General features: G+C 46.8%; 2 protein-coding genes across 2 annotated transcripts in view; one reads left to right on the forward strand and one right to left on the reverse strand.

Moving 5' to 3' along the window:
• Positions 1-2,765, forward strand: part of EFR3B (EFR3 homolog B) — a 60,504-nt gene extending 57,739 nt beyond the window's left edge. The window contains exons 21-22 of the mRNA XM_007939281.2: positions 2,184-2,233; positions 2,660-2,765. Of these exons, the coding sequence (XP_007937472.1) occupies positions 2,184-2,233; positions 2,660-2,765 (156 nt within the window). The remainder of the gene's footprint in view (positions 1-2,183; positions 2,234-2,659) is intronic.
• Positions 2,766-12,576: 9,811 nt separating this feature from the next.
• Positions 12,577-15,649, reverse strand: POMC (proopiomelanocortin). The gene is made up of 2 exons (XM_007939282.1): positions 15,518-15,649; positions 12,577-13,257 (listed from the first exon to the last, which is right to left on the reverse strand). Exons 1-2 carry the CDS (start codon positions 15,647-15,649, stop codon positions 12,577-12,579), a joined length of 813 nt encoding a protein of 270 aa, XP_007937473.1.
• Between the last annotated feature and the right edge of the window lie 7,838 nt (positions 15,650-23,487).

Below are 23,487 nucleotides of genomic sequence, written 5' to 3' on the forward strand. Positions count from 1 at the left end.
ATTTCTAGATCTTTATACTTTTCTCCCTGAGTATTAAGGCTTAGATTTCAACACATGGAGCTCTGCTGTGCCCCACCATGGTCTTCCTCAAAGCCTTGGCATGACATTCCTCCCCAACAACCAGAAGATGCAGACATTAGTCATACACTTCTCTTGACCTCACAGTCTTCACATAAAGAAGACTTGATCTCAGGAGCACATGTATCAAATGGAAGATTATAATCATTATAAACAAAATAAACAAACAAACAGATACCCTTACCATGGAGTCTAATTAACTTATAGCAACCCTGTATGACAGAGTGGAACTGCTCCGTAGGATTTCCAGGGCATAGTGGCTAAGACACTTGCCTGCTAACCAGACAGCTGGCGGTTCAAACCCACCAGCCACTCCTCGGAAGGAAGGTTGGGCAATCCTACTTCCGTAGTGATACTGCCTCGGAAACCCAAGGAGGGGTCGCTATGAGTCGGGGCCGACTCGACGGCACATAACAACAACAACAACAACAATCTTCATGGAAGCATACTGCCACATCTTTCTCCTCTGGAGCAGCTGGTGGGTTCAAATGGTCCCCCTTTTAGTTAACAGCTGAGCACTTAACCACTGCACTACCACCAAACCAAATCCAGAGCCATTGCCATAGAGTTGATTCCAACTCATAGTGACCCCCATTGGGTTTCCAAGGCAGTAAATCTTTAGGGAAGTAGATTGCCCAATCTTCCTTCCTAGGACTGGATAGTGGGTTTGAATGGCCAACCTTCTGGTTAGCAGTCAAATGCCTTAGGCACTGAGCCACCCCAGGGCTCCCTATAATCATAACAACAACCCAAAAGCAACCATTGCTGTGGAGTTGGATCTGACCCATAGCGAACCCTCCTTAGGGGGATATCACTACTTCTGAGGCAGTATCACTATGGAAGTAGATTGCCCAACCTTCCTTCCAAGGAATGGCTGGTGGGTTTGAACCACCAGCCTTCTGGTTAGCAGTCAAGTGCCTTAGGCACTACGCAGCAATACTTAAATAGTGCTTACTGTGAGCCACCCCATCTTACATATACTAACTTATTTCATTCTCATAAGAACTCTGTGAGGCAGTGCCATTATGATCTCCCCTTGACAGAGTAAAGGGCGAAGGGCCCATGACAAAGGAAATCAGGCAGTGTTTGCCACAGGGCCAGCCTCCAACCAGAGGGGCCTGGCAGGTGGACTTTGGAAAAGAGGTTTGAAAGAGAGGCAGCCAGACATGTAGAAATGAAGACTCATGTCTAGACTTAGAGGGAGATGCTGAAACATTTCTTGAATTTCTTAGTCACAATGTCAGCCTTAATAACAGTGAAATATAAATTTAAAATCTGCAAATAACTCATATTTTTATTATTCCTTTTATTTCAATCAAAATTTAATAAATCTAAAATAATCTAATAAATAATCTAACATACATAATTTGAATTTTTATATTTGATATAAATATAAACCAAAAAACAGTCTAGTTGCCATTGGGTTGATTCTGACTAATGGTGACCCTTTATATGTATCAGAGTACAACTGGGCTCAGTAGAGTTTTCAACAGCTGGTTTTCAACAATAGATGGCCAGGCCTTTCTTCCAAGATGCCTCTGGGTGGACTTGAACCTCCAATGTTTTGGTTAGCAACCAAGAATTAACCATTTATACCAACCACATATACATATAGATAGGTAGGTAAGTAGATTTTCCTGGGCCTATATTATCCTGTCAACCCACCTGAGGAGGTAGATGCTGCTCATCTCATGAGCTGGGATTTGAGGTCTAGTTACTGAATCCATGCACAATCTCACTGTCTGTGTTCATAGACTTAGTTGGATCCAGAGAGACCAAAGAGATCATCTTCTCTAACCCATGAATTTTTGCTAAGCTGCTCCTTGTGAATTAAGCAGAGAGCTAGAACTAGTTCCAAGTCGTCTCGTGTCTTAGCCCTCTGTTCTGCTCCCAGCAGACTTTGATAGGTGGCTCTGCCTCATCTAAATCTACAGTCAGGGTCCAACCAATAGGTGCTGGAAACTACCTTGAACCTGGTTCCTTTTCTAAGGCTATACCTGCCCTGCACCTCCAGTGCATATTCTAGATACAAGTGGACTTGTGGGACAGCTAGCAGAGTTTGTGGGGAGCCCACCCAGCTTACTATTTCTTCTTTTTGTGTCTAGGCATCCCTGCTGCAGAGCAAACTTAATCAGATCTTTGAAATTACCATCAGGTAAGTGGCAGTCCTGGCCAGGGGACCCCGGCCTCTGTGGCCCAGAGTTGGGCTTCCTCCTTCCAAGTCTTCCTCTCACAACTGTGTTCAACCTTCCACCCACCCAACCTCTGTCCCGAGAACTGGAGTCAGCCACTGACCTTCCCCAGACAAGGAAATAGAGACTAGAGAGAGAGGGAGTCCTAGTAACCCAGGCTCCTGCTTTACTTTCTAAATCAACAGTGTCACTACAGGGCCTGCAGTGAAGCTTGACTCTAAGACAGAGATCTAGAACGTCTTGAACCCCTGGAAGCCCATGGAGTGACACAGCCAGCAGTCCCTGTGTAAAGCGAAACTCCAAGCAGCTGCTCTGTTTGTTACTCAGTGGTAAGACCCCACAATTCCCTCCTCATGCCTTTCTCCTCCATATGTTCTTGCCCCCAACAGGCCCCCACCAAGCCCATCAGGAACCATCACTGCAGCCTACGGTCAGCCTCAGAACCACTCCATCCCTGTCTATGAGATGAAGTTTCCTGATCTGTGTGTATACTGAATTCCCAGAGACTACACTCCTGAGTGGGTGGGATCTGGGGAAGGGTCTTGTCCTCACTCCTACCCCTATGACTAACTGAGATCTGAGAGAAAAATGGTGCCTTGGATGGCAGCACCTTCCTAAGTAAGCCAAGGTGGAGCCTCCAGGCCTTCTCTGGTTCCCTCTCAGCCCCCCTGCTTCCTCTTCCTCATCTTCCCCAAGGGAGATCCAGCCACCTGCCCCTCAACAAGCTTCTCATCTGTGCCCTTTGTCTCCTCTTTTGTGTCGTCCAAAGGCAGAGAATCCTAGGGGGGGGGGAGGAAGGAGTCTCCAGAAAGATACTGAGAGACCCCTTAGGCACTGACCCCTATCATTTAAGCTAAGAAGCCCCCACTTAGTATAGCAAGTAAAGGGCTTTCTCTGAGAGTAGGACTACAGGGACACATGTGCCGTGCCCTGAGAAGGAGCAAGGAGGAAAGGGCCTCAGGAACTAGGTGGGTTCAAAATCAGACAAGGAAGCTATGGACTACAGTCTGGAAGAACTGAGCAAAGCTCATCTCGTAATGAAGTGACAGTGTGGAGAGTGAAAAATGGGATTGTTATTCCCATTCTAAGCACTCCCCTTCCTCAGTCCCCATCTGAGGGTCTAGAGGCCCCTGGTCACTGGTGTTTCTTCCACTCTTGTTCACCCTGCTAGTTGTCTGTTCATGTTCCTTCCTATTATTAAATGACACTGAGCTCTGATAGCAGGAGCGAAGGGTAGAGACACCATGTGAGAAGAAAGGATGAAAAGAAGGATAGGTGGGCCTGGGGACAGAGGTGGGCTGCTGTGTGAGTCTTGCTCCTATAGAAGAGTAGCTGGCAAAAATGGGATAATCTTGTCCCTCCGTGTCATCTTCTCACCTCCTTTGTTCAGAGGGAGCTTGTTTGGGCCCTCCATGGTTCTTTCCCTTCTGGATGTTTCTCTGAGTTGGGTTCTCTCTTTGATATCTTTCTTCCTGAGAATCCCTAAGTATTTCTAGAGCTTCTGGGTTGAGGAACCCAGAATAAAATAATCTGGTTCTAGATAACTCAAGAAAGAAGAGGAACCGCAGGAACCCCCGAGACCTGCCCACTTCCCTCCTATGGAAGAGACTCCCAGCCTGCCAGGGTTGGTGACAGGAGGTAGTAGAGGGCTGAGTGGGGTGAGTCATACTTTGGGGCTCAAGGATGTCAGAAGTCAACCTTCTGGATTTGCCATTTGAGGAAAGAAGGATCTAGCACCTAATGTTGGAATGATTTCTTTACCCTTTGGACAAAGTCTGGGACATCCTTGCCAATCAATGAAGCTTGTGTCCTGGGGACAAGCAGGAGAAATTGGTTTGGGTTCCTGTGTTTTCCATTTTTCCTGAGTGTGCCTAGTGGTCTCTGTGTGACCAGCGTGTGAGGAGGAGGAGCTAATGCAAAGCCCGGTAAAGCCAAGAAGGAAATCATTTACTGCTGTCCTATTTCCCTTTCTGATCCGCTACTCTGGATGCCTTTACCCTCCCAGAACCTTCTCTGGCGAAACCTCACACCTAGGCCACCCTCCTGTGGCACAGTGCCCTGTGGTCCCACATAGCCCTTTTCTTCTCTTCCAGTCAAGTGTCCCATAACCTTTCGGAGCTGACGTAACTCAGAGTCATAGTTAGATGTGAGTGATCCAATGGCCCCTCCCTGGAGAGTGTGCTTTTTAAAAAGAGGGAAGGTGCATAGACTTCTTGACCCAGAGGAATTTCTGTTTAGGGTACAACGTTAGGCAGTGTAGGAGCAGTAGGAAGGGCCGTGTGTTCTGAACAGAAGGCAGTCCCAGGACACCTCTCAGGTTCCACCTCTGCATGGGGCCCTGCTCTAATACACAGCAAAAGTGTGATTGTTAGACAGATTGGTGTCTTTTCCAAAACTGGGGAGAACCTTAACATGCATTTTCCCATTATCTGTGCAATAAATCTCCTGGGCAGGGGGCATATCTGACCCTCATTCCTGTAGTTTCCACGCTCTTCCCCTCTCACTACCTCTGTGCTGTGGCATGTGGCCCCCAATGACCCACATGATGACGAGGCCCGAGGCCGGGCCCTGCTGCTCCCTCAGCTTTCTGGCTGTGCTCTAGGGCTTCAGCATACCCCAGTCCAATTCTACAAGCATGACCTTACTTAGATTCCTCTTTAATATCACTTACTAAGAAGCCAAGTTTTAAGTAACTTTAAGCAAACTTTAGTCCAAATAACTTTTGGAACAAACTTTAAAGAAACTCTAAATCCTGAGCTACTAACATGCCTTTCCTCACTGGTTCACTCCATCTTTTAATCCTGTGCTTGGCTTTGATGAGAGAGAAACACTTTGTTTCTTTCTTGTACCTAATTGACTTTAGTGTCCACCCCAGGACAGCTTCACCCTGAGTGCTGCCCATGGAGTCCTGATTTGGGGACTTAAGAGTCATTACCCTGGTTTCTCTTTCTGGAGCCAAGATGAGAATCAGAGACTTCAAGTCCACTCAGATGTCCTTGTCCCTCATCCCTCTCCTGGAACTAGAAGATGTAGGCACAGGGTACCCGTTCTGCATAGTCTCAACCTGTTATTCCTCTCCATTAGTCCAAGGCAGCTTTTTCTCTGCATCACCTCTGCATAGCAAAAAGACTTTTTCTTTTATAGAACTGGCCATTTTTTAGTGCCATGTTCTCACTTTCCATTTAAAATTACTCTCAGTAGAATACAGGGCTGCCTGCTGACATGTAGAACTTGGATTCTTGCCAACGATGCCTCAGAATCAGAATGTTTTAAGGTGAGGATTAATTTGAACTGAAAATTAAGTGGCAAACAGTCTCCTCTACCTCACCAGAAGGCCTGGGAGAGAGTGAAGCAGGGTTTGATGGCCCCTCTGTAAGAGAGAACTGTGTCCAGGCCCCTGGCCTAGCATCACTATTTCCTGTCTTCCTAACTCTCTGGCATCTGACAGCAGGGTTTCATTTGACCAGCCCCTTTGCTGTCCTTCTGTGTTGTGAATTTGAGCACAAAAGAGTCAGCAGGCCCATTCAGACCAGCTTTGTGGACCCTTGCTTTGTGGGCAGGGGTAGTGTTGGTGAGCACTTTGCTGGTAGAACAGAATAGGCATGAATGTATTTGCCATGCAGAAGCTCCGTTACGTTGGGTGAGACATGTGAGTGCATGAGAAGCAGATCAGCAGGGAGGACCAATGTGAACCTATAGGCTTCTGTTCTCCTTGCAGTGGGGTCCCCAGTGTCCTGTGCCTGCACATATTTCCCACTCTCTTTAAAATCAAGAATAAGTGCTTTCCTAACTCATAAACAGCCTCCCCACCAGAGGAGACTGAGCAAGTCAGAAGAACAACTAGAAAGTTCTCAGATGTTCTCCTCTGTCCAGCCCCTCCCCTAAATCCTAAGTGGGTGAGCAGTGAAAAGGTGGGACCTGGGATGACTAATGTGCTTGAAGAAGTACAAGGCAGACATAGATGTGCTGCTCTTTGGTCTGGCTGTTCTAGGTCCTGTAGGACCCATTTCAACTGGACTGAGAATCAGAATGGCCTAGAGGATTCTTTAAATGGTTCAAAGGCCAATCTCTGGGCTTCACTGGGTGACCTGGGTCTCAACACTTTCCAGTTGCCATTCCACTGCCCCAGGTTTTCCCACCTGGCACAGTAAACGCCCACTTGTGCTTGAGAAGTGAGACTGTTTTCCCCAATTCTTGTTCATGACCAGACAATAGAAGCTGGCCAGCTAGAGGTCAGTGGGGAAGGACTGGATCAGAGCTGTTAGAGTGAGTACTGGGTTTCGAGGTGAACCAGGCAGTCACGTCATCAGGGCAGGCCATGTCTTCTTCCCATGATCTAGAGACTCAGCAGGGTCATGCTGAAACAAGGCATTTTCCACACATCTGGGGAGAAGGTGTAGGGCAGGTTGTTGCCCTGTTAGCCCATTAACCCCAGAATCTTCTGGTTTAAATGAGTGTGAAGACTGCAGAAGGTCAGAGATCGGGATCTGCCCTCCAGCCCAGCTGGCTGAGAAGCAATGGTCAGGAGGAGACAGGTGGTGGCAGAAAGAGCTCGGTGGCTCCGTTAGGGAAAGAGGCAGTTATCTGTGCTCTTAGCACCAGCCAGGCTGGTAAGGTCTTCTCTCCTTTGGGACACCTTGGGGAGTACAGAGCTGTAAATCCACAAGTGCTGCAGCCCTTCCACTGTACCATGTCTGTGCCCAATTAAGCCACCATGGCTGAGTGTGTGCGTGTGCCCATGTGCGTGCATGTATGTATTATAGTTTATAGTTGAAAACATGTGTATATAATAGCTGACGTATTTACATGTGAGTGCAGGATTAGTGCCTGTGGCAGTTTTCTGTATTTTAAACTCATTGAATCAAATTAGTTTTATTTTAGAAAGGGGAATGGGGGAACGTAGGAAGAAGGACTCTTAGCGAACTCATTCTTTAGGACTATTAGTTGCAATTTCTCAATGAGCCTTTATGATGCCATTTTCAAATAAATGTTAATGTTGTCACCATGTGGCTGTCTATTTCATTTCTTTAAATTAAATGGTTTTTGGAGATACAAACAGGATCTGAAAATACCAAGTTTACTGCTGACATTTACCCACCTCCACTATTACTTTACCTGCCTTGGAAGGAAGGAGGGGGAGGGGAAAAGATGTTACCAAGGTAAGGATATGATGCCCAGGATTCCCAGCATGGGCCATCCTCAGATAAGAAGGCCTGGGCCCGTTTATTCATTCTAGCAACCAGATTCTAGCCCATTCAATATAAACCGCACTGGGTAGACCTTATCGTAGGGTCTGGCTGACTTTCTGACACCCTTCACATCAGGACTTCCCAGAGTGCATTCTCTACATTGCTTCTTTAATTGTGAACTTCCAGAGCATCAAAGCATGAGGACACAGATTACATAGATGGACAGATAGACAGAGCTGCTGTCAAGCTGACTCTGACTCATGGCGCCCATACGTACAAATGAACAGAATGTTGCCTGATTCTGTCTCATCCTCCCAGCTGCCGGCACGTCCACTGTTGTTGTTATCGTGCTAATCTCTCTCACCAGTGGTCTCCCTTGCCCTTGCTTGTCCTCTGCTTTACCAAACATTTATGTTCTCCAGTGATTAATCCTTCCCGATGACACATCCAGAGCAAGCAAATTAGACGGTGTTCTGTTGTGACCCGTAAGGTTTTCATTGGCTAATTTTTGGAAGTACATCACCAGGCCTTTCTTCCTAGTCTGTCATAGTCTAGAAGCTCTGCTAAAACTTGTTCACCACGGCTGAACTTGCTGGTATTTGAAGTACTGATGGCATAGTTTCCAGCATCACAGCAAGCTGTAAACCACCACAGTACAACAAACTGACAGATGGGTGGTGGACATATATATATAAATACCATATACAAATGTTTCCAAGTTGGCTTTGATTGATACCATCCAAGATACATCTATTGCAGTCAATATATATGTGTGTATCTCTGTATATAAATATTTGTAAATTTCTTGTGAATTGTAAATGTATGTGGCTACAAGCCTATGGCCAAGCATGTGGCTTGTGGCCTTGGGGAGCTTCTCATTTCCCTGAGAGGAGAGGACAGATAAGCATAAAATACAGAGTAATTTGCCATCCAGCGTGAACAGCAGACCCTCCAGAGCAGAGGCTGGTGCAGAAACACTGAAATAGATCAAGTTCAGGTGGAAAAGATCATGACTTTCCCAGTAGAGGGAGACTTCAGCCTGGGCTCCTGTTGAAAGGGTAACATTAGGAATAAAAGGCAGCAGGGATGGGAGCATTCCAGGCAGAGTGAAGGAGGGCAGGGGAAGAACAGTGAGGAGACTAGATGTGAGACAGTGCCTTCATCTGGGAAAACATGGGAAGTACAGTCAGGAAAGGGGAGTGAATCCTGTTGACAAGTGTGACAGTTGGAGCTGTGTGTCAGCTTGGCTGGACCACAATTCTATGTGGTTTGGGCAGTTGTGATGTTGTAATTCCCATGATGGGATCAGATGTATATGTTTTGAGCAGCCAGTCCATTGAAAGGAGTTTCCCTAGGGGTGTGGCCGGCTTCCAGTATATTTATGGACATCCTGGGAAAAGAGACACTCTTCTGTGGATCGGGATTCTGTTGTGCTGCCTACAACTGTCCATGAGCAAACAATCCACCATTCAGCCTGGAGATCTTGGACTCGTCATTCTTTGGAGTCAGCAGCCAGTATACTGCCTGCCAACCTTCAGCTCCTCCGCCCCTGCAGCTGCGTGAGATGGGAAGAGCCTCCAGTTTGACATTTGATCCAAGAACTTTGCACTTTCCAGCTTCTATAAGTGTGTGAGCCATTTTCCTAAGATAAATTTTCTTTCTCTCTGTATATAAGTTTTACTGGTCTTGTTTCTCTAGAGAACCCAGTCTAACACATCTGGTACCGAGAGAGTGGGGTGCTGCTCTGACAGATACCTAAAATGTGGATACAGGAGTGGAGTGCGTCCTTGACCCAAGACCCTGGCAGAGAGACCTCAGCATAGGGCATGACAGACAGCAAGAGCAGAGCCAAGAGACTGGCAGAGAGATACCAGCAGAGAGACCAGCATGAAAGATGGCAGTAGCAGAGCCCAGAGACCAGCATTAAACAGCAACAGGTTTATCAGCCTACGGAGGAGAAAACTGGGTGCCATTGGGCAGGTGGCTTCCTGGCAGAGTGGGTTGCCTTTGGGCATTAATTGGTAAAAGAGACCAGCATGAAATGGAGTAGCAGGTTGGCCAGCCCATGGAACAAGAAAGCTGAGTGCTTTTTCGGCATTAACTGGCAGAAGCAGAGAGACCAAGGAAATGGAAGCAGAGCTGCCTCAGCCTTAAGGGTAGGACCATGGCCTTTAGGGGGTGGAACGACCACAGCCACCTAGGTTTCAAAGAGCCCAGCCTTCACCAACTTGGTTCTGGAGTGTGGGGCTGCTCATTCATGTGAGCCAGTGGGATGGAGCCATAGCCACTACCCAAGAGTGAGGGGGCAGGGCTGCCATGCCCAAGAGGGAGAGGAACGGGCCTGCCAGGCCAAGGAGGTGCGGTCGCCACTTAGAGAAACTAGGGGACTGGAACCACCCAGTGAGAGAGATCTGTACAGATTCCACCCAATGAAGATCTGTACAGGTGCCAAGTTGACAAGGGGTGGATTGTGGTGGTATGTTGTGTGTCAGCCTGGCTGGGCCTGGTTAAGTCATAGGGCAGCTGGTGGTAGTTATTCCCCATGATGAGACTGGCAATCAACTCCATGGTGGGATCTACCACAAGAAGCTGAGTAGCTGCTTTGGGTATGTGGTCTGCTTCCCATATATAAAAAGCAGCTTTGGGAATAGTCTCTAGCTTATGGCACGCTTGGACCCTGCATGTTGCCATGTCATTGATCAACAGCCTGCCATGCTCTGTTGACTGTGGGACATACAATGGACTTGAATTAATGGCCTGCCATGTGGTTTGGTAACGTCGGGACCATGCCATTTTATTTGTCAACCTTGGGCTTGTTAGCTTCGGCAGCCAGTTGCTGCCTGAGTGAAAAGATGCCTGTAGCTTCAATGGGCCGGGAGCAAGAGGCAAAGCTAAAGCCCAAGGTGGAAGGGCTTTCACACAGCCCCTAGAGCCTGGCACTTTGAACTTGGACTTAAACCCTCCAAACTGTAAGAGAATAAACTCCTGTTTTTGTTAAGGCCATCCCATTTGTGGTATATTCTTGTCAGAGCGGCACTGGGTAAACAGAACAACAAGGGTCCTGCATGCTATGCCCAATAGTTTGGAATTGATGGAAAGTTGGCAGGAGGCCCTATTTGGCTCTTGAGCCAGGAAGTGTTGTGGGAAAAGCAAGGTTTCATATGCATTAATGTAAAGAATTTGTGTACAATGGGTTGGGGAAGAAAGTGACTGGGGACAAGATCGGACAGTTAGGGAGCTGCAGTGATAGTCGAGGCCTGAGCAGGGAGCATGGAGAGTGGAGAGAAGGGCTGAAGTTGCACAACACACGTGGGAGGAGTGCAGGCACAGCAAGGGGGAAAGGAGAGCCCTGGGGACCTCAAGGCTTGGGCCTGAGGGACGAGAAGAAGCATGGGTTTGTCTGCATCTGTGTATGTATTTATATATCGAAGTGTATGTCTCCATGGAGATGTGCATCTGTGAAGATGAGACATGTATTTGAAAGAGAGACTATCTGGATGGGCAGCCAAATTCAAACTAATACTCACCCTTAGCTTTTCAACAACAAAAGATGATCACATCCATTTTCTCACTTAATCCTCACAATAGCCCTCATGCTTGGAAGGGATGGGGCAGAAGTTTAGAGACCTGCCTGAGGTCACACACATAGTCCTGTGCATGACAGGACTGTGATCCGGGAAGGCACGGCCACAACTTCCCACCTCACATCCCAGAGAGCCCTGCTCGTCATGGGCCACAACTCTGCATCTGGTTGGCTTTTGGAGCTGGACAGGAAACAGGGAGACCCCCTGTAATTACTAGTCCCCGTGATCACTAGTGTAGGAATTTTGCCTTTGGCCCATCTGTTGCTGTGCTGTCTTCCACCCAGTGGAAGTGTGTGGGAAAAATGGCTATCCTATTTATGGGTGCTGGACTCCTCCCACATTCCAAATTTTATTTGGAAAAAAAGTCAGTTTGATTTCTACACCAAGGAAATCACAAATGGGCAGCGTAATGGGGCTTTTTATAGCTCTGTCTATATAGCAGCCTCACATCTTTTCTAATACCAGCTAGCCCAGTTGCTGCCCCCTCAAGGGCCTGAGGTGTTGATGGGTGCCTCTTTTCTTCTCTAGGCAACATGCTGGGCAGGGACTGGAAGGCCCCTGGGAGTGGGGTGAATGTAGTGGCTGCTTCATTACCACGATATGAACACAGCAATGACAATAACACAGTAATAAAGTCTTTCCCTCAGACTGTCTGCCCTGTCCTGGATGAGCTCTCTGTGGGTACACAACTCCCCTCCCCACATGGCTCCTCTCTCTGGTAGTCCAGGGTCCAAGGCCCAGGCTCCACTTTGTGGATTTACTTCCCAGGCTTTTGTGTTGGACGCTCAGACTCATGCATAAGATGACACCTGGGTGGCAGCTCTTCCTGTCTGGGTCCCATGATGACAAAAAGGCTCTGGACAGCTTTGGGCACAGAAGACAGGGGATTCTGAGGGTAAACATCTGTTACCAGCTGTGGAATTTATACTCCTCCAGCTCGCTTCTATTTTGAACTGTTTTATGTTGTCAGTGGTTTAAGCTACTGCTTGAGAACAGGTTTCATCTTTTCCTGAGGTCTAGTCCTTGCTTGTCAAGTGACTTCTCCTGTAAATGACCAATGTGGAAAAAAAAATTTTTAAATTAGACTTTGCTTTTCTGATATGGACAGAGCCACCCTCAGCCATCAGCATCCCAAATCATTTGGTCCTTTGAAGGTCCATGTATTGGAGGGAAAGGGGGGGTAGACTTTTTCTTCCCATTTTCATGATTTTATGTCTTAAGAAATAAACTACAATCAGATCACATGGAGCTATTCTGTCCTTCCTTCAATATAGGCCACTCTCTTTTTTTGATGCATGTGTATTTTTATTTCATTCACCCGGTCTACATTCAAAGTCAGACTCAGATGTGACATTTGACAAGTTTTATTTCCTAACTACAGGCAGCTTTAAGGTTTAAGGTGCTGAAAATCCGCTGCTATCACCTCCTGAGCGAGTACCACACCCAGACTGGGAGGCGGCAGGGGAGCTGGTGCAGCGAGGAGAGGGGGGGCTCTGCGGCCGGCTTTCCAGGCAGTGCAGCCCCACTGTACCCTCACTGGCCCTTCTTGTGGGCGTTCTTGATGATGGCGTTTTTGAAAAGCGTCACCAGGGGCGTCTGGCTTTTCTCAGAAGTCATGAAGCCGCCGTAGCGCTTGTCCTTGGGCGGGCTGCCCCAGCGGAAGTGCTCCATCTTATAGGGCCCCTTGTCCTTCTTCTCGGCCTCCGCTGCCTCGGCCTCCGTCATGAGGCTGTACTCCAGGTCGGTGTGGGTCGCCGCGCCCTCGCCCAGGCCTTCCAAGCCGCGCGCCGGCTGGGACCGCTCCCTGGCCAGCTCCCTCTTGAACTCGAGGGGGAAGGCCTCGGCGGACTCGTCCTCCGCGCCGTTGGGGTACACCTTCACTGGGCGCCTCTTCTTGCCTACAGGCTTGCTCCAGCGGAAGTGCTCCATGGAGTAGGAGCGCTTTCCCTCGCGCAGGCCCGGCTCAGCGCCATCTTCGCGGGGCCCGGGGCCATCTGCGGCCAGCGAATCGGGGCCTTGGACCGCTGCAAGCTCCTCTTCACGTTTCTGCCCCGTGGTGCCGCCGATGCTGCCATTTCGGCGGCCAAACTTATCCCAGCGGAAGTGGCCCATGACGTACTTCCGGGAGTTCTCGGTCAGCGGTTGCTCTTCGCCGTTGCCGGTGAACATGGGCCTTTCGGCCGACAGGTCTAGTTTGCAAGCCTGGATGCACTCCTGGGCGGGGAAGAGACGCAAGAGCGTGAGTGCGGCCTGGAACTTTGGCCCAGGCCTCAGCTCCCCACAACTGCGCCTGCGCCCCTGTGCCCGTGCCCCTCATTTTGTGCCACCCATTGAGCATCCTGCACCATGTTTTGTCTCTAGGCTTGCTGTAACAGGCCTGCTACCGGGAATGTGTGCCCACCCTTCCCTGTTGGCATCCGCTGACATCTGCTAAGACTCAGCAAGAATATCGCCTCTTTTTCGCCTATACCTCTTGCGTACTTCTGCATAGCAGTGACCACACCCCATCCCACTCTGGTTTACTTGTCTATCTTTTTATAGCTTTTGTGAGCAGTCTACACCTTGTTATATGCCTGATATATAAGAATTGCTCAAAAAAACGATAGATGAGTAACGCAACGCAATGCAATGCCGTCCAGTCGAATCTGACTCATAGCGACTTCTTGGGTTTCCAAGGCAGTACCTCTACGGAAATAGATTACCCAACCTTCCTTCCAAGGAGTGGCTGGTGGGTTTGAACCGCCAGCCTCCTGGTTAGCAATCGAATGTCTTAGGCATTACACCACCAGCACTCTCGGTTGGTGAGTAGTAGCTGTTTAAAAAAAAAAAAAAAAAAAACGAAAACTCACAGCAGTCCGGTCTATTTCGACTCTTAGCGACCCCTCCTTGGGTTTCTGAGGTCGTATCTCTACGGGAGTAGATTGCCCAGTGTAGCTTAGCACTCAATAAATATTTAATAAATAAATATAGTTAAAGTCTGGGAGAGATATTGTGCAGAAATTTGGGGAAAGTACGTCTCCAGGTGGTAGAAATGTGGCTACTAAGGCCTGTATTTTCAATAATGCCTCAGCCTTGTTCCAGTAACCTGCAAACCTACCTCCTTCCCTAACCCAGCCCTATCCCTGTTCCACAGCTCAAAACTTGCCTGCATCCACCTGGCACTTTCTCCTGTTCTTTCAAATCTACTGAATTGATTTCCCCTGTACTTTCCCCAATCACTGAGCTTTGGGGTGGGAACTCACTTCCCTGTCATTCTGACTAGAGGGAGGGGAGGAAAGCTAGGGTTACTTCCATTACACAGTCATAGAGCCTATGTCTCTAGTCCCTTTCCCTAAAGGGCTCAACTGTGGTATGTATTTGTTTTAGAAAATTAACTTTAGGGGCAGCCTTGAGTTTTCCATTACTTTGGGACTGCAGAGTAGGAACTCATAGAACCCTCTCTCTCTCTCTCTTGTTTTTTTCTTTCTCTCTCTATGTTTTCTATTCCACATGAAACCTAGTCTGTGCCTGGGGAAGTCTCTTCCTTCACCTTTACTTCTCCATTGCAAACCACAGAATGTAATGACATGATTTTCACTCTCACCTGCCAGGTACTGGTAGCAGGATGGAAACTCAGTCACTAACACCTGCAGTCTGTCTTTTAGGAGTATCATTTCTCATGTATGACCTTGAACAGTACAAATGCACATACATAGACACTGTGTGACCTAGAGGGAGCTCCAGCCTGGGTCAATGGGTTTATATGTGCTCCTGGAAAGGCTACAGATGAAGTTGGCAGAAGGCCAGCCTTCCAGAAGAAACACAAGGCATTTGGTACCAGTTAGAGGAAAATGGTACCTTGGTTTCTCCTCCTCCTTCTAGAATTGATTTAGGGAACTGTTGAGATGGCTTTGTAACTGCTAAACCAAAACCAAATTGATTGCTGTCAAGTTGATTCTGACATAATGACCCTATAGGACAGAGTAGAATTGCCCCACAAGGCTTCTAAGGTTGTAAATCTTTACAGAAGCAAACTACTACATCTTTCTCCACGGAGCAGATAATGGGTTCAAACCGCCAACTTTTCACTTAATAGCTGAGCTGGGATCCTTTTATAACTGGTAATACAGAGAAAAGGAAAAGGACAGGAAGTAGAGAGGACAATGATAAAAAGTGATTCAAAAAAGGAACACTTTGGGGCTAAAAGATTGAAAATATAGGACCAATTGAGGGAATAATGTTAGAGAGGCAGGATCCCTAAATAACTTAAATGGAGTGGAGTCTCCATGACCAGACCCATCTCCCTGAAGCTCCTTCTTCCCCAGATTGACCTGATTATGACTTCACCCCAGACATCTGCCCCTGCCCTGGGAGAGAACTTCTGTCACTGGGAATGAATTTCCCCTTCCCCACACCCTTTTCTTTTGAGTTTTCCCAACTCCAGTCCCAGAGTCATCTGATGCCCAAACCAAGATGGCAGCCATGGCCAACGTACCAGCAGGTTGCTTTCCGTGGTGAGGTCCTGACACTGGCTGCTCTCCAGGCACCAGCCATGCACTTCCATGGAGGCCTGAAGCAACAAGGCCAGCAGCAGGGCCCCTGAGCGGCTGCAGCAGGATCGTGGCATCTTGCAGGCAGGCTGCAGCTCTGCAGAGACAAACAAGATTGGTGAGACCCCTGCAAGGAGCAGAACAATGTTGGCCACTCACCAGGAAGGACTGCAAGCCAACATCAACACACTAACTTGTGGAGCTCAAGGCTTTTTGAGGACAGGAGCAGTGCTGAGGGAATGGGAGGTGTGCAGGGTAGTGGTGTGAGTTGTAGGAAGGAGGGGAGTAGGACTTGGGTAAACTACAGGCAACCCTTTTCTCTAGCCCCTGTGAAATCAGACCTCTATGAAGTTAAGGCTGGAAGCCATTTTAGAGATCATTTGACCCAGCCCCTCATTTAAAAGATGGGGGAAATTGAGGCCCAGGCAGGAACAATTACTTGCATGTTGGTGACAAGGGAAAGCTACATTTTCTGTCTAGCACAGAGTTTTCCCATTTCACCACCTGTATGAAGTCCTCATTTTAATGCTTCAGATCCAAGGGGCAGGCTGGGAGTAACTTGAGAAAGGCAAAGGACTCCAAAATTCCTGCTCAAGATGGCCTTTGCCCCTCCTCCTCTAGGATCCTATCATTCCTCTAAAACTCTATGTCCTGTGAATGTTAGGTTTACGTAAGGGCAAATCAAATCTCTGACCAATTTAGTCAAAACCTCAGCCAATCTGATTTGCTGTCCTGCAGACAAATCATCGAGGTGGTCACTATTTCCCAGACCCCAGTAACTTTAGAAAGAGATTTTTTTAATGCAGACCCCTATTACTCTCAAAACCCCTGTTCTTTTAACCCTGGGTTATCTTCTGAACACACCACATGTCAGATCTCTTATTCTCTAGGTCTCTCAAAAGGGTGTAGGTGTGGAGGGAAGGAGATGGACAGAACGTAGAAGGGAACCGCCTCCTATTGTGAATACCCACAACTTTCAGAGATTCCAAGAAGTATCTTTGGGTAGATGCTGAGGTCAAGAGGTCAGGACACAGTAAAGAGGGGAGCATTCATGAAGGGAGCACCATTGTGCCCCTCCTTGTGCCAACACTTTCCCCACACATCTAGTGGTCTTACAGGACCCTGTTCCCCTCACACAGGTCAGCTCCCTGAAGTGACCCACACTTCTATAATCACCCCACCCAACAAACTTACAATCATTTTTTTTTTTTTATTTTAGAATATCTTCTCAGCCAGCTGTTGGGAAGAAACCTAATTGGATGAGAAAAGTGATTCCCATTAAGGTATTTGTCTTGTCACTCCTAAGGATCATTTGCATTTAAAAATAAGTTTTCCTTAAAAACTCTTTCATTTGTGCTGCTGTGGGCCAAATCTGTTTTATAGGAGAGGCTTTGGAAGCAGAAGTCTTTCCTGGCCTCATTGTCTACTTCAGGAAGCCACTTCCTTCTCTCTGTCCCACCCTCACCCAATTCCCGAAGAATTGGGTCAGCTCAGGACTCCCTTTCAGAATGGTTGCCAGGCCTCGAGCATTTTCAGAGCAGCCGTTAGATGGCGCTGGCAGCCAGTGAGCCAGCCCAACAGCACCTTGGCTGAAGGGGCAACTGGGAAAGAATGAGGTGCCTTTGACATCCAGTAGTGAACAGGGACATGCTGGTTCTGTTGCAGCCTTCTGATGCTCCAGTCCAAGTACACACCAGAAACTTGCCAAACAAGACCATTTAGATTAAAGCTCTGAAACCACACAACATATTTGGGTCAGAAAAATGCCCAGATGTTACAGGAAAAGCAGAGAGATGATAGTTATATGTCACTATGGGCGAGTGTAGAATAAAATTTGTTAGAAAAGAAGTAAAACTAAACAGGTCTGACAGTCCCATCAACTATATTTCAGTCCTCCAAGTTGGCTATTCTAGAATGACTTGTTTTCTGAAAACTTACCTCATGATTTTAGGCCCTCCTGAGAAGCCTCAAGAAGAGTCTTTCCTCTCCTTCAGCCCACTGGTTGTGTTGTACAGCATGGCAACATTCTCACTCCCAACCCTCTCAGAGTTCCATTCTATTACTAAAACGTTAGTTCTGAAAGCAACTTTTATTTTTGCTTATGTCTATTTTCCATTTTTCTACAATACATAAGTGTCACCTTGTGTCATTTTTAAGGAGCTGTGGTCATGCAGTAGTTAAACCATTTGGCTGCTAACTAAAAGATTGGTGGTTTGAACCCACCAGCCACTTCATGAGAGAAAAATGAGGCAGTCTGCTTCCATAAAGATCTACAGCCTTGGAAAACTAATGGGGCAGTTCTACTCAGTCCTAAAAGGTCTCTATGAGTCAGAGTCAACTTGATGGCAATGGGTGAGGTGAGGTGTGTGTCATTCTTAAAAAGTAATATAGTAATGGAGAGACTGTGTTGCTTGTTTGCTTGTAAGTAAACTTTGGAAAAATAAAATTTATGATTTTTAAATCTTGACATTAATTCTGCAAAACAACTACACTTCTTAGAAATCCATGTGTGTGAGTGAGTGCTCTATGAGCTAAATAAAACATTTTGCTTGTTACTCCAAAACTGCACATTGTCTATGTTTCTGTAAAGACTGGAGGCATAGAGCTTTGTCCTTGCACCATGGCACATGCATCAAGTCAGATGAATGTCAGATGAATATTACATCACTTATTTATTCATTATTGGTGCATACCTTCACAGTTGACAGGACAAATTCACACTTTTACTTTCCTTGGCTACACTCAAGTCATTTAGTGAAAGCCTCCTCCATCCCCCATACATGAAAGTCAAATGTCAGTTGGGGGATCCAAATGTCCTGCAGACGTCCCTCCTTCACTGGAAACCCCATTGCCTGAGCCTGGGTCTCTCAAATGGCTGCTCTACCCCTCCCCAGCCTAGGGTCTCCAGAAAAGGCTTCCACTCTCTGGTCCCATGCCAGGCACCTAAAGCCAGATACCATGTTTCAGAACCTTGGACAGCCCCCAGTACCACCTCCTGCTTTCAAGGCCACTGGGATCTTGAAGAGGATGGACTCCACTGTCCTGCCATGTAATAGACACAAACATAGTGTCATTGTCATAGTGCAGCCACGTTCCATGCGCAAAGGTGGGTAGGAAACTAGGATTCAGGAATCTGAGTAAAAAAAAAGCGTGGAATGCTAGAAGTTGTGACTTTCAGCCTTTCTCTCCTGCCTCATTTCCACCATTATTTGCCCTAGAGTATATTTTATTTTGAAGAATTGATGCCTACCCGATAAATCAGAGGAAGAGGAGTCAAAAAGTGTCTGCTCTCTCAAGACCTCCCCAGAACGCAGTAGGAGTCTCAGGAGGTCCTAGCAGCCCAATGTCCCTGGTTCTCCACCCAGACCCCAGGACACCTCTCCGGACTGCAGCCAGCGAGTCCCTGAGGTGAGGGGTGGAGGCCAGGCTGCCAAGTCCTCTGGATGGTGTCCCTTTCAGCACTGCAGTCGCTCCTGACCGTCCGGGGAGCTCAGCATTGCTGCTGCTCTGCTCTGCTCGGCAGACTTCTCCGTCTCAATCAGCAAAGAAAGTTTTCAAAGAACTGGGGTCCATGGTTAGAGTACCCAGAGACCCAGGGCAAAGAGCCCCGGGGTGAGAACTCGCCTCCCGCACCCTTGCGCCCTTACCTATCGCGGGGAGGTTGCTCTTCGGGAGACTCCAGTTGCGCTGGGACGAGGATGCTTAACGGCCTCTCTGTCACTTGTCTTCTCTTTCCCTTCCTTCTTCCTTCGCCGCCGCCTACTCCCAATCGCTGTCCTTGGTCCTTATATACCTGAAGGACTCACCCGGGTAGGCGCTGGACTTTCCCAGCAGCCCTTTTCAAGCGCAACAAGCCACGTCTATGGAAAGGGGGGCCGGGGGCGGGGGAGAGGGCTTCCAGGTAGGGACTGAGCAAAAGGGCAATGTGCCTGCAGAGGGGGCTGTAGCTCTGCCCGGCAGCTGGAATTAACACCGTCCCGCCGAAAGGTGCACCTGGCTAGTGGACAGCTTAGCACCCGGGTGCAGGGCAGACTTGACGGGCCCACTGAGGTGGTAGAGGCGAGGATGAAGTTTCCTATGTGCGTGCTCTGGCTGGCATATGCTTTGTTCTCATTTGGAGGTAAATGTTATTGCAAAGAGAGTGTGTCTGTGATGCCTCAGATTTCCCCAACATTTGGAAACTATGATGTGAGATGTCTCAGGGAATCACAATCTCTCTGTTTCAGCTTGGGGTGAGGGGCAGCAGAGAAGACCAGGGAGTCACTCACCTGGGACCCAGAACAGGCTGCCCTTTTGAGAGTGTCTCAGACTGTCCCCGCACAATGTCTACTCCCCATGAGTCTAATCCAGAGCAAGCCCTCTCCTGTGCCCCTAAGTCCAAGAAAAAAGGGCCCTTAACCATAGACCATTGATGAAGAGGACACTGGGAGGAGCAGATGAAGTACTTTTCCTTTGTCCTCTGATCCTATTTCTAGTGATGAGCTGAGAGATCAGGCTGGATATTCCAACAGTCTTCAACATCTGGCCTTCAGGTTCTCGCTTAGTCCTGAATGTCAGGCTTGGAAGGAGAGATTAGCCCTCAAAGCTACTTTAACTGGGAATAAAGAAACAAAAACAAATTGTGAGGAATCCTGTGGGGTGGGGAGACAAGGGGAGTTGATACTAAGCCAAACTTCAAATCAAGGTGCTTGTTTAATTTCACAGTGATGTTGTTATTGTTGTTGTTATGTGCCGTTGAGTCAGCCCTGACTCATAGCGACCCCTCCTTGGGTTTCCGAGGCAGTATCACTACGGAAGTAGGATCGCCCAACCTTCCTTCCAAGGAGTGGCTGGTGGGTTTGAACTGCCAGCCTTCTGGTTAGCAGTCAAGTGCCTTAGCCACTATGCTACCAGAGCTCCCTTCACAATGATAGGAACATTATTTCTGATCAGAGGCTCTTTTGGACTCCAAGACTCCCTTGAGAATTTGGCTTTTCTGGTTGATGACATCTGTTTTATATTCATTAATGCTTTTCTTTTGGACCATGAGAGAGATCCAAGCTCCTTAACAGTAAACATGGACCTTGGCCTCTTTCCAGTGTCATTTCCCACTTCTCCATCTTGCACTCCTGGCACTTCAGCTACTCACAGCAGTCACACACACCCATGAATGCTGCTTTCTCCAGCTTCTCCAGCTTTCTCTGTTCATGCTATCCCTCCAGCTAAAACACCCTTTCTTCTTCCTTCTTTCCTTCCGCAATGCCCTCCCCCCCCCCCGCCAGGGAAATTGGGCTCTTGCATTAATATTTAACTCAAACATTTCCTACTCTCTGAAAGCCTCCTTGGCCTATTATCCTTACCAGGGTTATTTTTTCAGGCATTTTAATTCTCTGTATATTTTAGACTCACAAGATATCATTATTATTATTTTATTCAAAAACATTCATTTAAATTTACCCACATGTTTACCATAAAGTTACTGTCTGATAATTTTAATATAAGGTCTATTTTATATTGTTGTCTCTATTGGTCTATCTCTTATATTCCTGATTATTGTGTGAGTACGAATTTGTAGGAGCAGATCACCTTAATCCAATCAGAAACTGAGCTAATTCAAGCTTGGTTTCAGTCTTCATAGCTCTATTTGTAGAAGGTCTGGTGGCATAGTGCCTAAGGCATTTGACTGCTAACCAGAAGGCTGGTGGTTCAAACCCACTAGCCACTCCTTGGAAGGAAGATTGGACTAGCTTGTCCTCACTCCCAGGGTGAAATTCTCAAGACTTAACTAGGGTACCTCTACCTAGGGAGGTCCTGAACTCCAGTTTTTATCTCCCCGGCACTACAAGACTGTTCCCAGTAGATTCTCAGTCTTTTAGGAGTCTCTTGTTTTTCCATCTCATAGCTCTTGCCACTTATGAACTGGTAAATAGCTTTAGGGGAAATATGGTGAAGAATATCATGTTCACTTCACTAAATTTTCCTCCTTATGAAGTCTTGGCCCCTTAATTCCTTGGTAGCTCTCCAATGCTTTCAAGTTTGTTTTTCATCCAAATGTTCTACTTATTCTCAATGGATTGGTTCTCTACAAGTTATTCTGTCACTGCCAGAAATGAAAGTTTTGAAGAGCTTTTAATAACTTTGGACAACACCAGGTTTGAAATCTCAGATAAATTATAGCAACATGTTAATGATAATTCTTATGAATATTTTCTTTCTTTCTTTCTTTTTTGTTTTTGTGCTTAGGGTGCAAATTTATAGAGCAGAGTTTGTTTTACATTCAACATTTCATGTACATTTGGTTTCACTCCCTAATTACCACCCTCAACACTAACCCACTCTCTTTCTCTCCCTTCCCAGTCACCCCGCCCCCACCTCGTCCTTCTTAGTTATGTACTCTTTCTTGTCTGTCCAGCTTTTGCTCCATGTCAGTGTTGCCCCTCTGGTGCCCAATGGCCAATTGCTCCAAGGGATGTATCTCCGTAGAGTAGGTGGGTGCATCACCCTGGGTTGGGTGTCCTGCATGTAAGTCTTATTACTGTTAGGCTGACAGCCAGCCCTTGGGAGTGAGTTTTATCCCAGGCCTGAAGAGTATCCCAGGGCCATAGTCCTGGGAGTCCCACCATATTCCATCTGACCAGTAATTCTGGCCATTATTTGTTTTCTTTTTCTTATTATTCAGTTCAAAATACTTTCTAATTCTATGGTGATTTCTTCTTTGACTCATGAGTTCTGTGGCTGTGTGTTACTTAATTTTTAAATAAATGGGAATTTTCCACTTATCTTTCACTATTGATTCTAGTTTCTTTTCATGGTGATCAGAGAACATATTCTTTATGATTTCAATCCTTTCAAATTTGCTGACATTTGCTTTATGGCCTTCATATAATATGTTTTGGTAAATTTTCCATATGTGCTTGAAAAGAATGTTTATGCTGCTGTACCTGCTTATTATAATAAGCTTGTTACTTATATTAAATCTTCTATATCCTTGCTTGTTTTTGTCTGCTTGTTCTATCAATTGCTGAGAGAGATGTGCTAAAATCTCCCACTGTGATTGTGAATTTCTTTGTTTTTCCTTTTAGCCCTATCACTTTAAAATTAATTTGAACCTTTTAGCTCTGCTGACTGGGAGCTCTGGTAGCATAGTGGCTAAGACACTTGCCTGCTAACCAGACGGCTGGCGGTTCAAACCCACCAGCCACTCCTCGGAAGGAAGGTTGGGCAATCCTACTTCCCTAGTGATACTGCCTCGGAAACCCAAGGAGGGGTCGCTATGAGTCAGGGCTGACTCGAGGGCACATAACAACAACAACAACAACAAGCTCTGCTGACATAGTGCCTAAGGCATTTGACTGCTAAGCAGAAGGCTGTGGTTCAAACCCACTAGCCACTCCTCAGAAGGAAGATTGGGCAATCTACTTCCATAGTGATATCACCTGGGAAACCCAAGGAGGGGTCACTATGAGTTGGATCGACTAGAGACAGTGAGTTTGGTTTTGGTTTTTTAGCATGATGAGGAGTCCCTCTTTACCTCTGTTAATCTTTTCTCCTTAAAATCTATTTGGTCTGATATAACCATACCAGCTTTCTTTTCATTAGTTTGCATTGCATTGTATGTATTTTAACAATTCTTTTACTTCCAATTTCTCTGTATTTTTATGTTTTAAACTTATCTTTGAGAATAGCATTTAGCTTTGTTTCCTTAACCAGTCTGGCAAACTCTGTCTTCTAAAGGGAGCAATTAGTCTATTTACAGTTAGTGGATTTGCTGATAGATTTGAGTTTAAATCTGTCATCTTGTTAAGGACTCTCTATTTGTCTTACTTTTCTAGGATCCTTTTGTTTCTGTTTTTATTTTTCTATGTTCTTTTGGATCATTAAATCATTTTATACCATTACATTTATTCTCTATGTTGAAATGGAAATGCATTTTTTA

Source organism: Orycteropus afer, unplaced genomic scaffold, assembly GCF_000298275.1.
Source record: "Orycteropus afer afer isolate SDZICR_OR568_19922 unplaced genomic scaffold, OryAfe1.0 scaffold00058, whole genome shotgun sequence".
Classification (NCBI taxonomy): domain Eukaryota; kingdom Metazoa; phylum Chordata; class Mammalia; order Tubulidentata; family Orycteropodidae; genus Orycteropus; species Orycteropus afer.

Bases quoted from the DNA above. Each gene is read 5' to 3' on its own strand.
- POMC (XM_007939282.1), bottom strand. From the start codon at position 15,649: ATGCCACGATCCTGCTGCAGCCGCTCAGGGGCCCTGCTGCTGGCCTTG. The intron at 13,258-15,517 runs GTACGTTGGCCA...TTCCCCGCCCAG, and splicing joins CCACGGAAAGCAACCTGCTG to GAGTGCATCCAGGCTTGCAA.